This window comes from Silene latifolia, chromosome 3, assembly GCF_048544455.1.
Source record: "Silene latifolia isolate original U9 population chromosome 3, ASM4854445v1, whole genome shotgun sequence".
Taxonomy (NCBI): domain Eukaryota; kingdom Viridiplantae; phylum Streptophyta; class Magnoliopsida; order Caryophyllales; family Caryophyllaceae; genus Silene; species Silene latifolia.
In genome coordinates, this window is record NC_133528.1 from 50,754,023 (window position 1) to 50,769,970 (window position 15,948).

The 15,948-nt window shown below is 37.1% G+C and overlaps 1 protein-coding gene across 1 annotated transcript; it reads right to left on the reverse strand.

The window, feature by feature from the left end:
* Positions 1–5,937: 5,937 nt before the first annotated feature.
* LOC141647637 (splicing factor Cactin) lies at positions 5,938–15,757 on the reverse strand. The gene is made up of 8 exons (XM_074455909.1): positions 14,842–15,757; positions 12,945–13,040; positions 8,026–8,310; positions 7,785–7,914; positions 7,517–7,689; positions 7,251–7,427; positions 6,451–6,717; positions 5,938–6,362 (listed from the first exon to the last, which is right to left on the reverse strand). The coding sequence occupies exons 1-8, from the start codon at positions 15,568–15,570 to the stop codon at positions 6,243–6,245; spliced, it is 1,977 nt and encodes a 658-aa protein (XP_074312010.1). The 5' UTR covers positions 15,571–15,757; the 3' UTR covers positions 5,938–6,242.
* Positions 15,758–15,948: the final 191 nt, after the last annotated feature.

Below are 15,948 nucleotides of genomic sequence, written 5' to 3' on the forward strand. Positions count from 1 at the left end.
GAGTTCGTGAGGCAACAAGTCCGGGCGTCGATTCCCCCGAAAGATATTAAAAATGGTCTTCATCAAAGAACTCCCGATAAACCCCAACCTACAAGCACCCAAATTTATAGTGCGGTTAACAAGTTTCGGCGTGAAGTTAGAGGAACACGCAATACCGCTCGACAAATGTTGGCTGTAGCCGTTGCTTCTAATTATGTGGAATGGCACAAAACAGATCCCGAGACAAAGGAGCTTACTCATGTATTTATGGCTCATCCGGAAGCGGTTAAACTGTTCCGTGCTTATCCACATGTGGTTCTTATTGACTCGACATACAAGACAAATAAATACAAAATTGCTCTTGTTGAGGTTGTTGGTGTAACACCGTGTGGTTCTTCCTTCTTAATTGCTACGGTGCTCCTTCCGTCAGAGTCGGAAGACGATTATGGGTGGATGTTGTTGAGATTAGGGGAGCTACTAAATGGTACGGGTTCATCTATTTCTGCCTTTGTCACTGAGGTTGTTGAGGTTGTTGGTGTAACACCCCTAAGGCCCACAGCCCATGTGACGAGGCCATATGGTGTTTTGTGGATCGTTAATTACCATCTCCATTGGATGAGATTGCATTGTCGAGTACCAGAGACAGATGCACCGATGCCCCCGATCGATCCTTTCTGGCTAGGGTCAAGAGACCCTTTGGTTGCACCATATGCTGATTTGTACGAGACAAACATCGAGAAATGGCATACGTTGATGGGAACTACACCTAAAGTTTATGGCAGAAGACGGCGTTCCACACCAACTGACGAAGAAACTGCAAGGAAATTAAACTTTGATAATGCATTTAAAGTTTGATTATGTAATAATTTAAAATACTACTGTTATAACAATCATATTACTAATTATGAAATTACTGGAATTCAAAATAACCGTTAGAAGAGCCTATAACCGTTATAATTCAAAAATGTCCGTTACAATTCAAAATAACCGTTATAATTCAAAATTACCGTTATAATTCAAAATTACCGTTATAATTCAAAATTACCGTTATAATTCAAAATTACCGTTATAATTCAAAAATGTCCGTTACAATTCAAAATAACCGTTATAATTCAAATATTACCGTTATAATTCAAAATTACCGTTATAATTCAAAAATGTCCGTTACAATTCAAAATAACCGTTATAATTCAAATATTACCGTTACAATAAAAAAAATAGCCGTTACAATTAATAGCTTATAAATAGGCCATTCTATGTGCCACTACAATCACAACATCCTCAATCACAACATCCAATCCTATTCACTCACTACAATAATAAAATGGATCTCACAAATGCTCAAAAAACCAGAGTTTATCAAATAAGAATCGATCTAATTGTTCAAAATTTACCAATTCTAATTGAGCGTCTTGAATCAGTGGTTCCCAGTGCCACTGTATGGCACATGCTTGAAGAGCCTCCCATTGGTAGCCTTTGTATAATTTTACAAGGAAACCGAGAAGATGTGCTAACTCCAGCAGTTAGAGATGAGGTTGTCTCTGATGAAGTATTAACCGAGAAGATGTGGGAGTTTCGCAGGTTAAGAAGCGATGTCTTTACATATTTTGAGCGTATCCTCACCGTGATCGATTACCCAAGACTATCAGACTTATGTCTTTGGTAGAGTCGGGGCAAGGAATTCTTTATCTCTACTTGAATGATTTGTTGACTGAATATATGTCTACCCAACCGGAAGAAATTGAGGTTCATGATCATGACGAAGATAAGGAATCGTCGTCTTCATCATCGGAAGATAATTAAGTTCGATAGTTATTTAATTATGTTATGTTTTAAATAATAATCGTTTATGACATGGGTTTGGGTTTGGGGTTTGGGGTTTGGGGTTTGGGGTTTAGGGTTTGGGGTTTGGGTTTAGGGTTTGGGTTTTAGAGTTTGGGGTTTGGGGTTTAGGGTTTGGGGTTTGGGGTTTAGGGTTTAGGGTTTGGGGTTTGGGGTTTGGGTTTAGGGTTTGGGTTTTAGGGTTTAGGGTTTGGGGTTTGGGGTTTAGGGTTTAGGGTTTTAATTATGTTTTACCTTATTAAGTGTTGTGTCATGTCTGTTAAATTGTATCGTGTTTTAATCAAGTGTTGGATTGTGTTTTAATTAAAGTTGTATTTTAATTAAGTTTTAAGTACTTTCGTTCATTTCAATGCATAACAATAAAAACACTAAAAATGTTCACACAATGAAAATATTCATACATAACGAAAGAGAATAAAAATATCCATACGCAACACAAATAAAAATATCCGTACATAAACATAAAAATCTACACTACGGGGTAAGCTCATCATCATCATCATCATCCCCAGCATCATCCTCGGCATGGTCCTCGGCTCTGAAGAACGGCTCCATCTCATCCACCAATCTCCGCGCATATTGCCACTTCCTCTCCTTGGTAGGCTGTCTATAAATCTGTGAGAAATGACGACTAAGAGCTCGGGATACCTCGGGCTCCTCGCTCATAGGAAGAGAGCGAAACGGAGTACGGCGTGCAGGGGGGTAGAAGTGCGGGTGAGAAATCTTCCTATACCAAGACATGTATCGCGTATCACACTGAAAAGGCATCAAAGCCCGGTCAAACCGCTCTCTCAAAACTATCTCGACATCACTCAAACCCCACTCCAAATCAGGAGAATCACCATAAGACAACCTATAGCCCAAGGCGGCTTAGCCGACGATGGTCAACGATCGGGAACCGCATAGAGCTCGGGATAACTGAACATACCCGTCTCGACGGAGACACCTATCAGTGGTACGGCTCTACTATATCCAAAAACCTAATCAACCCCGAGTAGAGAGAAATACCGCAAGTCCCGTGAGGACTAACGCCATAAGGGAGCCACGTCACCGCTCCGCCCTAAGCCCGTCCAACCCTCGCTCGTGCTCCTCTAACAACCGAACATCTCCCTAAACCTAGGAAGCCGTGACCAAGCCTCGACAAGTGGTCTCCCCTCGACATAATATCCGGAGTGTGGTCGGAACATGGGAAAGTACTCATATATCCAAGCTTGAAGCAACGGTAGACAACCGCTAACACCCTGACCCTCCCTACGCGAAGCCATCCCCAACTGTCGATACAAGTAGGCCAATGTCGCGGCCCCCAAGCATACGTGCCGATATCACTCAACTGATCAAACAACGGCAACATACGGGCAATAACCCTATCACTAGACTTGTCCGTAAACAAAGTCTGTCCTACCAATACCATCATGTAAGCCCTCGTCGAGTCATGCTGGTTACCCGTCTCCGCAAGCTCTATCAACTTCTTAACCGTCAGTCCACCACCCTTGTACAACGGTGGTTTCACCTCTTCGGAGGCAATCCAAATAAAGTGGCCACCTTCCCCTTCAAACCGATCTCCTCCCTCGTAGTACCGTCCTCCATAACCCTCGTGCCATCCACCCGTATCCCAAGGATCTTCTCAACATCATGCAACAAGATAGTAATCTCACCAAACGGCATATGAAAAGTGTTGGTGTCGGGGCCGCCACCTCTCTACAAAAGCGCTAATGAGGTTCTCGTCCAAACCGGTCATCAAAGAATGCCTCAAATGACCAAGGCCACTCCTACTAACTCTCTCCATAACACCGTCACGGACCTTTATCTTACTTAACTTCTCTAAAGCACCCGGTCTCTCGTAACACGTGATCCACGATCTCATTCCCTGACCGGTCCAACTACCATAAGCTACGTGGCCACCAAAGCTACGTAGGACGCTAAGGACACTCGGACCACCCTCAACCGGACCCGTAAGACGCCAAGAATTATCCTGAGTCTTTGTCTTCTTCCTCCCCGTGCTACTAGATGAACCGTCACCAAGCGGCACATATCGACCTCTACCATCCCGTACCACCTTCTTGGGTGGTAGTCCGGCGGCCTCCTCGTCAAGAAAACGAGAGTCATCGTCCTCCTCTTCCTCCTCCTCCTCCTCCTCTTCCTCCTCCTCATCATCATCATCTTGCTCAACCACATGGTCAAAATGCTCTTCCTCCTCAACATCAGAATCGCCTAATGGCTGCCTATAAAACGCACTCGGAAAATCCATCTCGGTCATAACGGGCTCGGGAATAGCGTCGGGAGTAGGGTCAACAGAAGGGCGTATTTCGATGCCCTTACCCCTGCCCCTACCCCGACCACGACGAGGAGCTAACGGTAAAGGGATACGCCGCTTAGAGCTCGTTACTCTTCGATCTTTCGTACGACCTAGTGAAGTCATAATGTAATCTTCGCTGTTCGACATCTGCATTTACGAGATTAAAAAGTTAGTTAAATAAAATAAAAACAAGTTAAATACAAAATTAACAACTTTTAATTTAAAATAATATAAATTACACATTAAAATATAAACTTAACAACTTTTAATACAAAATAAATACAAAATAAATACAAAATAAATACAAATTAAATACAAATTACACATTTAAATACAAAATTAACAACTTTTAATTTTAAAAAATATAAATTACACATTAAAATATAAAATTAACAACTTTTAATACAAAAAAATTACAAATTAAATACAAATTAAATACAAATTACACATTTAAATACAAAATTAACAACTTTTAATTTAAAAAAAATATAAATTACACATTAAAATATAAAATTAACAACTTTTAATACAAAAAAAATACAAATTTAACCATTACAAATCAAAATAAACAACTACTAAAACAAAAAAATATAAATTACAAATTAAAATTAGAAATATACGGTTTTTTAAAAAAAAAAAGGTCAACACCATAGACGGACTTTGAATATCAACGTCCAACCATGGATCAGACGTTGATATTCAAAGTCTAACACCAGGTAAGACGTTGAATATCAACGTCCCTGCCCACGACAGACATGGACATTCAACGTCCACCCATGGTAGGACGTTGATATTCAACGTCCCTCCTCCATTCCAACGTTGAACATCAACGTCTGTACCCCTTTCAGACGTTGAAATTCAACGTCCATCCCCAACTTAGACGTTGAATTTCAACGTCCCCTTCCTTCCCAGACGTGCATCTCCCCATCATCGACAACAACAACAAATCGACAACAACAACAAAGAAGAAACAACAACAAGAAACGACAACAACAACAAACAGCAACAACAAACAACCAACAGCAACAACAAACAACAAAACACAAACAAGAAACAACAACTACATCGACAACAACAACAAAATTGAAAACGAGAAATTTAAACAAAGACAAACAAAGACAAACATTACTAGCTTATATGTCGTGGGGGAGTTGAAACAAGGATGAATTTAATCAAATTAAACAACTAAAACTAAACTAATTGAAAAAAAAAACGACTTACTTGATTAAAAACCCGGTTGCTATGTCGGTTCTGGTGTTCCTGCGGTGGTGGTGGAGGTGTTGCGGTGGTGATGGAGGTGTTGCGGTGGTGATGCAACGGGGACGTGGTCGTGTGGTGGTGGTGTGGTGGGCGGTGGAGTCGGGTTGAAGGAGGTGTTTGAATTAAAGAGTTAATGTGAGGAATGGGTGAGAGAGAGAGAGAGATGCATAAGGGTAAGAGTCGTCTTTTTTTTAAAAACCGTCGACGATTTGTTACAAAACGTCGGCGACGTTTTGCAACCGGGTTTTCCTATGTAGAGGGATTTTAATTTGAGGAAAAGAATTCTTTTTTTTTTTCCCTTTTTCTATCTCCAGTTATCCGTAACCACCCAATTTACAGGTTAAACAGAGGAAATTATCTTGTCCTTTTATCTGCAATCTTTCGGCATCAATTGAACAACTGATTCTTCTTTTTCTCCATTGTCAAAAAAACAAAAATTGAATAACTGATAACACTGGCACATTCCTCTACCTGAATATCGTATTAAAATTAATCACGGTGTTCATCATGGCAATTTGCTTGGTTCTTCATCTGCAATTTGAGAATGGTTTCATTAAGTAAATAGCAGACTTTCAACTAAACTTCCAAATTGCTGCAATTCAGTACGTATCATACAACTACACTACACCATTAATGTCCTTGCTGGAAATAAGTACGTTGATATCTACAAAATGTACCAACATTTGGGTCCTCGATATGACGGCTCTAAACAACTGAAACCCACAAGTATCTCAGATATTTGTGAAAATAAAATGATGTAAGAATACAAAATTCATAAATACAGTTCAAGGCCTCAGATAACTTCAGGTGCAGAAACGCCAGCGATACACGGGTGTAAACAGGCATCAACAAACTGCGTACCATTTCACCGCCTGTAACGATATCGCTTGAAGTTAAAATACAGGTGCAGTATTCCTCTTTCAAACGTGCATTTGTAACCTTTTTTGTGCGAGTATTCCCATTCTTTGTTCACAATCCGGAAGGCCTGCAAGAGATTGAACATCAGTAACAAAAACTTTTCAAGACTATACTTCAGAACTAAGTACGAACAAATATGAAATCAAGAAACGTACAATGTCTTCATAAGGAGGGCCAGCATGGAATCTAATAATACAGGTCTCGTCACTATCCCCGTCTTTCTCAGTAACATACGTGGGCGCCATCTGTTTATCGACAAGATCCGGATAGAAAATGTTAAACTTGTACCCTTGAACTACCTTTGGAGGCGGATTATCATGATCATAATGTGTTTGGTTGTATTTATTCCATTCGTAACCCGTATGAACACGGTTGAAATATTTCGGTTTCCTTGGCCGATACTTATCATGCCACCAGTATACCTGTACACATACCCATATATTAGGATCATTGTTCAAACAATAAACAATATGCTGCGTGTAAGACTCCGTATCAAACTGGTTCACACACTTAAAACTCTTAAAGAACAGAGAAGGTTTATTTCCAAATGAGTAGGCTGTCAATGAATTGATTTCGGATTCGTCTATATTTATCCAAGTTTGAAAGTTCCCAAGCCAAGAGGATCCATATTCATAATATTTATCCCCATATGGAAATTCCCAACCCCGAGTCGAAACCAATCCATGATATTTTAATGTAAACCAAAATTCGCATTCACCCAAATTTTTCCCTTAAATCTTTATTTGTCGCTCATCAAAGTTCATAAAGTCTATAAATTTATAAACATCAAGCTTGTTTTGGGTATAAAATGGACTGGAAATGGATACAGTTAAGCTTTCTAAAATATTGGGTTTACACACACACACACACACACACACACAAGTCACACATAATAAGTTGTATTTAACGCAGTTGCTATATTGAACATGAACCATACATGCATCTAGTAATATACCTGGGAATCAAGATTTATTTCTGCTCTGGAGTCAAGTATTGCATCATCATCGTCCAAGGGTCCCATAACTTTCTTAGCCCTGATCTCAAAATCATCCTCTGGTTCAGCACGTTTAGAAGTCATCGCCTCTTTCATTCGCCTTTGTTGATCCTTCAATACAGCCAAACGCTTCTTCTCCTGTAAAAGCACAGCCAGAGTGAACACACAAAAGCGATACAAGTGAGTTAAAAGAATGTATTAGAAGTATTTAATATTATTTAGGTTACCAATATGAGCTTGTCCTCATCAGGATCAATTGCTTCTTCAGCTTCATCACCATGTAACAGCTGTGGTGAGAATGAACCTTCCTCTTCCTCTTCCTCTTCCTCTTCTCTTTCTTCTGCTTCAAGAGCTTGCGTCTCCTCAGTTGTGATAGGTTCTGGTAAAAATTCTCGAGATTCTAAACAAAGGAGGTGTGTCAGGAAACCAATAAGATAAATGATCCTTTTATAAAAGAATTAAAGATGACAACACTGAGAAGAAAGTAATTCATACCTTCCATTTCAGGCTCGGTTACCACTTCAGTCTTTTCCTTCTCATATTGCAAGTTATGACCATCAAGAGGTTGTTCAAGGTGATTTAAGTGCCTCCTTAACATCTTGGCATAAATTTCTTTCAAACAAGCCTGAACATAAAAAGTGTGTGAATTTCAACTCAAACCAGCCTCTATATTACAAGCATAACTTATATGTTTACAAATTACAACTAGCTTTTCAAACAACCCAGGTGCACATACCTTTGCCTTGTATATGTGAAGCCGTTTAAGCACAGCTTCCCAGAACTCGACCACCTTGGCTTCGCCAGAGCGCATATCTGACTCGATTTTTGCCTGTAGCTCTTCCAAATCTTTGTGTGACTTGCCCTCTAAGAAATTTCTGACATCTGTCTCAATACTCGAATGCAGCCCTCGTTCTTCAGCAAGTAACTCAGCAGGAGGTTGCTCTCCACGAACTCTAGCCCGATCTATTGCATCCTTTCTCCTAGCTTCACCCAGCTCCCACTCACAAACCACCATTAGTGCCTGTCAGATAATAAATCAGCCATGTATTTAAAAAACTATGGCAAAACAGTGAAGATTAGCAAAAACTAGGACTAATTTAATTGTCATCAAGTTTCATTTTTTTTCCCGTTAGTATGACTCTGATACAAAACTGAGAGGAGAAGGTAACGTTCTAACAATGTAGACTCACAGACGAAAGGAAGTTGAACATTCCACATTACATAATTTCTGGACAAGGTTCAATATTAATACCCTCAGCCAATTGCATGAAACAGAACCGCTTGAAAGAGATGTTCTGTGCCTATTGCATAATACTGGAGGATACCTGAGGGTTCCATGGCTTGAAACAGTGTCATGGTAAATCATGAGGGTCATCTTATTGCCTCAAACTATACTTTAATCAAAATGAGACATTCAGAAAGAGAGGAAGTCACAGCTATCAGCTTGTCTTACGGACTTGGACAGGGATACCAACACCCATTTTTCTAAAACTTGCACCATAAAAGGTCATGTTTCACGATATTTAAATTAATTCTAACATAAGTAAATCAGTAAGAGCACAGAGCACTATAATAAGCAGATAAACACCACCTCATTCATCGTACCTCAGTCCAATAAAGAGATTAAGTTGTTCTATACTTCTATATACGATTCTGAGAGAAGCTAAGAAATCTCTACGTATACAACAACAACAACAACAACAACAACATTACCCCAGTGCCTCAATGGCTCCCGCAAATTGCGGGGTAAGGGGGGTCGGATGTACGCAGCCTTACCCTTGTGTTAGAAACACAAAGAGGCTGTTTCCGAATGACCCAAGATGAAAATTGCATCGAGAACTGCATCGAAGGACTGCTACTTCACAAGAGAAAGAAGCACAACCACTTTAGTAAGCCATTTTGCTTTACTCCATCATAATTCAGAACCAAAGAGTAGTGAGTCTTTGGCTCCATTGGAAATATGGAGAAAAATTCTCTACGTATACAAATAAACAAAAAGAAAAGCAAAACTATCCTCAAAAAAAAGAGAGGGCACTGCTAACCTAATAAACCAAATCTTAAGCATACTTATGCACATGGAACTTCCTCATTTGTGATGAATTTTGGAGAGGTTGTCTTGTATGCTTCTTCTAGAAACTGGAATGGGATGAGTTTAGTGAAGGCATCTTTGACAAAGAGGATAATGTATATTTGGTTACCCAATAAAAAGGGAGCCACTAAGGATTTGAAAATTAATGATATTGAAAAATGAGAAAAAAATTACAGGTGTTCACGACCCTCATCTGTTAATGGAAGAGGACGTAACATCAATGAAAACCATGACACCAACACGGACCAACAGTCGACAAGTTAAAACGCTAATAAAAGCACAGGTCACTTCTCAAATGGATTTAATGATGAGAAAAGAAAGCGTTTTTGAGTTTCAAACATTGACATGGATTCGAGGTTAGAAAAAAATAGTAGTCTCTAGGCTTCATATAGATTATTAAGAAGGGCTACACTCACACCACAAGCCATGATGAGAGAGTCCGAGATAATTAATTTAAAACAACTCCGACACTTATATCACACAGTATTATGATCCTGATAGAACTAAAGAAATATATAATAGATAAGAGCAAGGCATACGAAAAGATAGAATTTCAAGTAACCATGAAAATGTCATGGTCATCAGCAATTGGGTATCTTATGTCATGGTCATCAGCAACTGGATATCTTAATCTTAATAATAAACTAGGTAGTATCCCTGCTTTAAAATTTTATTATTATAATTAAAGAAAAAATAACATAGTTTATATATGACCTTTAATATTTTTAATTATAAATAAAAATAAATCAATTTTTCTCAAATTTAATTTTTTTAGGTTTAAATTCAATGTTTTAAAATAAAATACATACCAATTTAATTAAAACTAATAAGTGCTAATTAATTATGCATGATCAACGTCTGTGATGCTCGGACTCTTCACTTCACCCCAAGGATCCGTGTGGACCCGACCCGGATCCGGATCCCGACTCGGATCCTTCATGGACTCTGCAATGGAGAAATGCATGGAAGCCAAGACATCTGGATTTGTTTTTGTTCTTAGAAAGAACAGAATTCACGAGGAAGAAAAAGATTAGTGGGTAGGTTTATGGGTAAATGGGATTTTTCTTGTTATTTCTTTTACTATTTTTAAATTTTAATTACTACACCTTTACTTTTACTGTCCTTTCTTCTTTTCCTATGGGGAGGTGGGACCAATGGGTAATACCGTAATACCAATACTAAATTTATGGTTTCTTCACTTTCCAACGTTGGTTTCTATTGAGTTGAAGTCTCAAAATACGAGAACTTCTCTTTAAAATTTACCAATATTTTAAGGAACCTATGACATTATTAAATTTTCTAGTAATTCAAGTCTCAAAATACGAGAACTTCTCTTTAAAATTTACCAATATTTTAAGGAACCTATAACATTATTAAATTTTCTAGTAATTCAAGAAGAATACCAGAGTCCAAATTCAAAGTTGAATCTTTCTAAAACAAGTACCTGAGTCCTTGATTTTGAGATTTCAAGGATCCGACCCTCGGATCCATACCCGTGTCGGATCCTCGTATCCAAGTCCGAGCATCATAGATCAACGTTTATAAATTATTTTGTGACTGATCAAATATCATACTTCCTCCATTCAACTCCACTCTACCTATTTGTATTTTGCACAAATATTAAGAAAAGTGGGGTTGGGTGGAAATATTGTGAATAAATAATAGGGTATAATGTAATTAAGTGGGGTATGCGTGGAAAAGGGTGGAGTTTGATGTAGAAGTAGTGGGGTATGAGTGACAAATATTGTAAATAAGTAATGGGGTATGAGGACAAAATGGTCATTTGGCATTCCTTTTTAGGAAATAGGTAGAGTGGAGTTGAATGGATGAAAAAGGAAAGATGGTAGAGTGGAGTTAAATGGAGGAAGTATTAATTAAAATAAAATTTATTCGAATAATACAACAATCAACAATAAGTTCTCAAATTATATCATTTCACTATACGTTGTGTTCCAAATCAATTAATACTTGTTCAAAATGATGTGAATATAATTTTATGTAATTTTTAATTTTTTATGTATAACGTGTGATATTTAAGTATCAAACATATAGATTTCAAACTGAACTTATTCAAATGTTTTGATTGTGTCTTACATGTGTTATGTGTCAAACATATCTATAAGAATTGCACCTTTTGTATTTTTAAACAACTATATATAAATGATGTTTAAGAGTTTACCTATAAATAAAATAGGTTAAACTTTTCTTAAATAATATTTTTTTAAGGTTTAACTTCAAAGTATTTAAAAGATAACATATCAAATATTTAGCTAGTCATAATCAATATTTATACTTGACGTATACATATTTTAATTGAAGATATTAAAGAAAAATATAACGTTTTTTCTAATTTTTCATGTCGTTTATAATACTATATTATTTAATAATCATTACTTTTGTTTTGATTATTCAAATGCACTCTCGATTATTGTGTACATACGTACTCGTTATCACACTATTTAAACCTATGAAAATCTCACATGCATTCAATTTTTCGCAATATATTTTTTTTTTCATTCCCACATAAAAACTTATCTTTTAGTAGTTTTCTTTAAGTTATGTTTTTAAGAAATACAATGCTCTTCCAAATATATTTTTCTTAGGATTTAATGGTTTAAGTTTTATAACTTTCTCAAAATGTCTTTTTACGTAAACATAAAACATTATGAGACACTCACTTTAATCATCTCTACAAATAAAAATATTTCAATAAATATAATGAAAATTATACTCAATTTTTCGCATTTTTCGCAATGAACGTAATTATTTACATTTTAGAATTTTTATCAAAATAATTTTTTAATAAATTTAGTATCAAATCACCGTAATTATTTAATATAATTTTATAATAAAATTTATTAAACTATAATTAATATTGTGCTGAGATTTATACAACATTTATTATGTTTATATTTAATACTCCCTCCATACCACACTAATGGTAACATTGAGAATCTTGGCACTATTTATGGTCGTAGGGAATCTTCGATATTATTCATAATCTATAAGACAAAATATAATCATGTGAGATCTTGTTTGATTTATCGTCATTAATTCTATAAGAATATCAAATTTTTATAATTTTTAATGATGTGTAACTAAAAATATACACGTTGCAAAACGTGTCTCGACAAGTGTGAAAATATATATATATATATATATATATATATATATATATATATATATATATATATATATATATATATATATATATATATATATATATAAGATTCGTCAGAGAGTAGGTATCTTACGACAGGTTGTTTCTATTTCAACAAAGTAACCATAAAGGTTTTCAAATACTTGGTCATTTGCAGCTCACTTGCCTTGCCGCTCTGGGATATATAGGGATGAAAAAGGTTCACTAGCTATGAATGAACAAATGGACATCTTTAATCCAGGGTTATCGGATTCGCTCGGGTACCCTACCAATCGTGAATCCTAAAAGAGTGATTTCTATCATGTCACTTACTGAAAATACATATAACACACATTCTATAATCGTTAATCTATAAAAGCGTATTCATAGCTTATCCGGTAACCATGCTTTAATCAAAGAATAATACCTGCCAGTAGGACGTATGAGTTGGTGTTTGTCTGTCCAAGTTGAGATGCAATTTGATATCATCATGAAGCTCTTCCATTTCCTTAACAGTTAGGCCCTGCACGAAATCCAGCACATACAGTTAAGTACAAAGTAACAAGCAAATCCACAGAAGTTGAAAAAAATACTAGATGTTCTCATTTTACATGGAGCATCTTTTACAGCGATTGATTATTGTAACTATGCCGGCAATCTAAAAAATAACAACAAAACGGTTATTACTTGCTCTTACTACAATATCATTCTGTGTCACATGTGTAGTACTATATTAAGCAAACATAGGTTACATTAGCCACATGTATTTGACTATTACTGTACAATCAAATTTATGAAAATTTGGTTTCACTAGTTTTCCAATTATCTATTTCTTCCATGGACTAATCGATCAACTAACAGCCTTGAAAATTACATAGCAATCAGAACTATAACCTTATCAAAGACACAACACAAAGCAGATAAAACTTATCCTTTCGTTCAACTTCCAATGCTAACTTCACATAAAAGCGTAAAATTTTAAACTATTCAAAAAATAGCACTACATCACAGCATATGTGACCAGCAAAAGAAGGGGAAATGCCGCTCATCTTCATCATATCCTATTTGTGTCTATTTAAAGACACGGACTCTTGATGTAATTAAGGGATAGCATGCTTCCTAATCATCAACTAACACTTATATCAATCATCCTCTACAAAGCCTTTTAAGAACACAGGATCAAAGCTCCAACCTAAGTTGTTTGTCACTCGCAAATCGTACTTAAACCAATTAATTCAGCCTAACAAATACAATGGGAAGGCTGTCAACCAGTCAATTACCCAACACTAAGTCAGACTATAAGTATATATCACAACTAGAAGACATCAAGCTTTTGCACGACCTCAATTACAAATATAAAGTTCATCCAACCCAACATCAGACTCATAACTTCACTACTTCATGCATAGTACTCCACATTACATTTACAAATTCAATCTAATTTAATCAGCCTCCTATAACTAATTTCACACATCACAATAACATGCCTAATAAGCAAATCATCACCAATTTCCACGACTATTATTTACCTTTCATCATAACTCTCAACAAATAGACTAAGACTAAAGGTTACCCTCATCAAATCAATAACAACAACATTACCCCAGTGCCTCAATGGCTCCCGCAAATTGCGGGGTAAGGGGGCCAGATGTACGCAGCCTTACCCTTGTGTTAGCAACACAAAGAGGTTGTTTCCGAATGACCCAAGATAAAAATTGCGTCGAGAAGTGCATCGAAGGACCGCTACTTCACAAAAGAAAGAAGCACAGCCGCTTTAGTGAGCCATTTTGATTTATTCCATTATAATCTATAACCAAAGAGTAATGAGTCTTTGGCTCCATTGGAAATATGGAAAAGTTACCCTCATCAAGTCCATCAGAAAAATCACTAACAGCGTGCTTTCAATCCCCTTGCAATGTTAAACTACCATTTTTCGGGTAAAATCGTAAATTCGGTCTACAATGTTCCATGTCACTCACAAACAAAAAAAGCACATTCACATCAACCATCACCACCATTATTTCAACCCATTACCATTTAGGTCTTACTTCTATATATATATGGCATAATCACAGCTTCATTCGAAATTATGACCGCCACAAGCAATGAATCGATCAAAAACCAATCACAACAAAACAATATCGAAACCTAGCAAATACAATCAGGCTTCCAAAAATCTACCTTAAACACCAAACAAGACCAAACAAGGCTCATTCACGAAAATTAGCATAAACATAATTCTATTATTAGAGGCTAGCTACTCGAATAATTCAACATAACAATACCGAAAGCTAGCAAAGACAATCGAGATTTCATTCATATACCTTAAAGACCATATAAGGCTCATCCAAATCCACCACATCAAATTCATCAGTCTCATCAAGATACGTGGTAAGCACGTCTATAGGCTTCATCCTACCTTCGCGAAGCCGAATCTTAGACCGCACTTTACTCTGATCAAAATGAAACTCAACTTCCTTCTTCTCAAAATCATCAGCCTCAGCCCTAGCTCTTTCCCTTTGCAACAACATCATTTCCTCTTCTCTTTGCGCTTTCTCCGCCGCCCTCTCTTCTCTCCGCTTTTTCACTTTCTCAATCTCCGCCATTCTCTCCTTCTGACGCCTCTTCTCAGCCTTCACCGTGAACTCATCCATCGGCACTCCCATTGTCACGTCCTTCTGTATCTTCTTCCCCCACACGAACTTCTCGTTCAAGTTCGCATCTCCAAACGGATTCGAGTCGTTTGAGTAGCCGGAAACTGTTGTTGTTTTGAGCTTTTTGGCGACTCGCATTGCCTTTTTCTGCGCTTTTTTCGCAAGGTATTCCTTGATTTCTTCTTCCGAAACAGCTTTTCGCCTGCTTCTTCTGTCGTCTTCGCCGTCGGACGATTCCGGCGAGGAGCTCCGGCGTCTACGGCGGCGAGAGGAGCGGTGGTCGGGGGACGAGTCTGATGCGGAGGGAGAGTCGGAATCGTCGTCGGAGTGGCGGCGGCGGTGTTTTCTGCTGGAAGATTTATCTGCTCGACTGCTGCTGGATTTTTGGATTTTCCCCATGTTTAATTGGGGTTTTACGAAGAGTTGTAGAATTCAATTGAAGAATTACTGAAGAAATGAGACGACCGGAAACCTAATTTGTTGGGTGGAACCCTAATTTTGTTGAGTTTTTGGTGCGCTTGTAATGAGAAAGAAAGCGGAAGAGAGAAAATATCTCAGGAAATTGGGAGCCGGAAAGATCAGGAACATTTATATTTTATATTTACCGTATTCTTATAACCTACCCAACTAATTTTGTAACCCATGAAATTCACGGGTTTATCTGTTTTAGTTTTGATATTTTTATCGTATTGTTAATATTTGTTCGAGTAATTAGTTGTTGATCCATTTAAAAATATATACAGTCTTGAAATATATAGAAACTTGACAACGAAACAA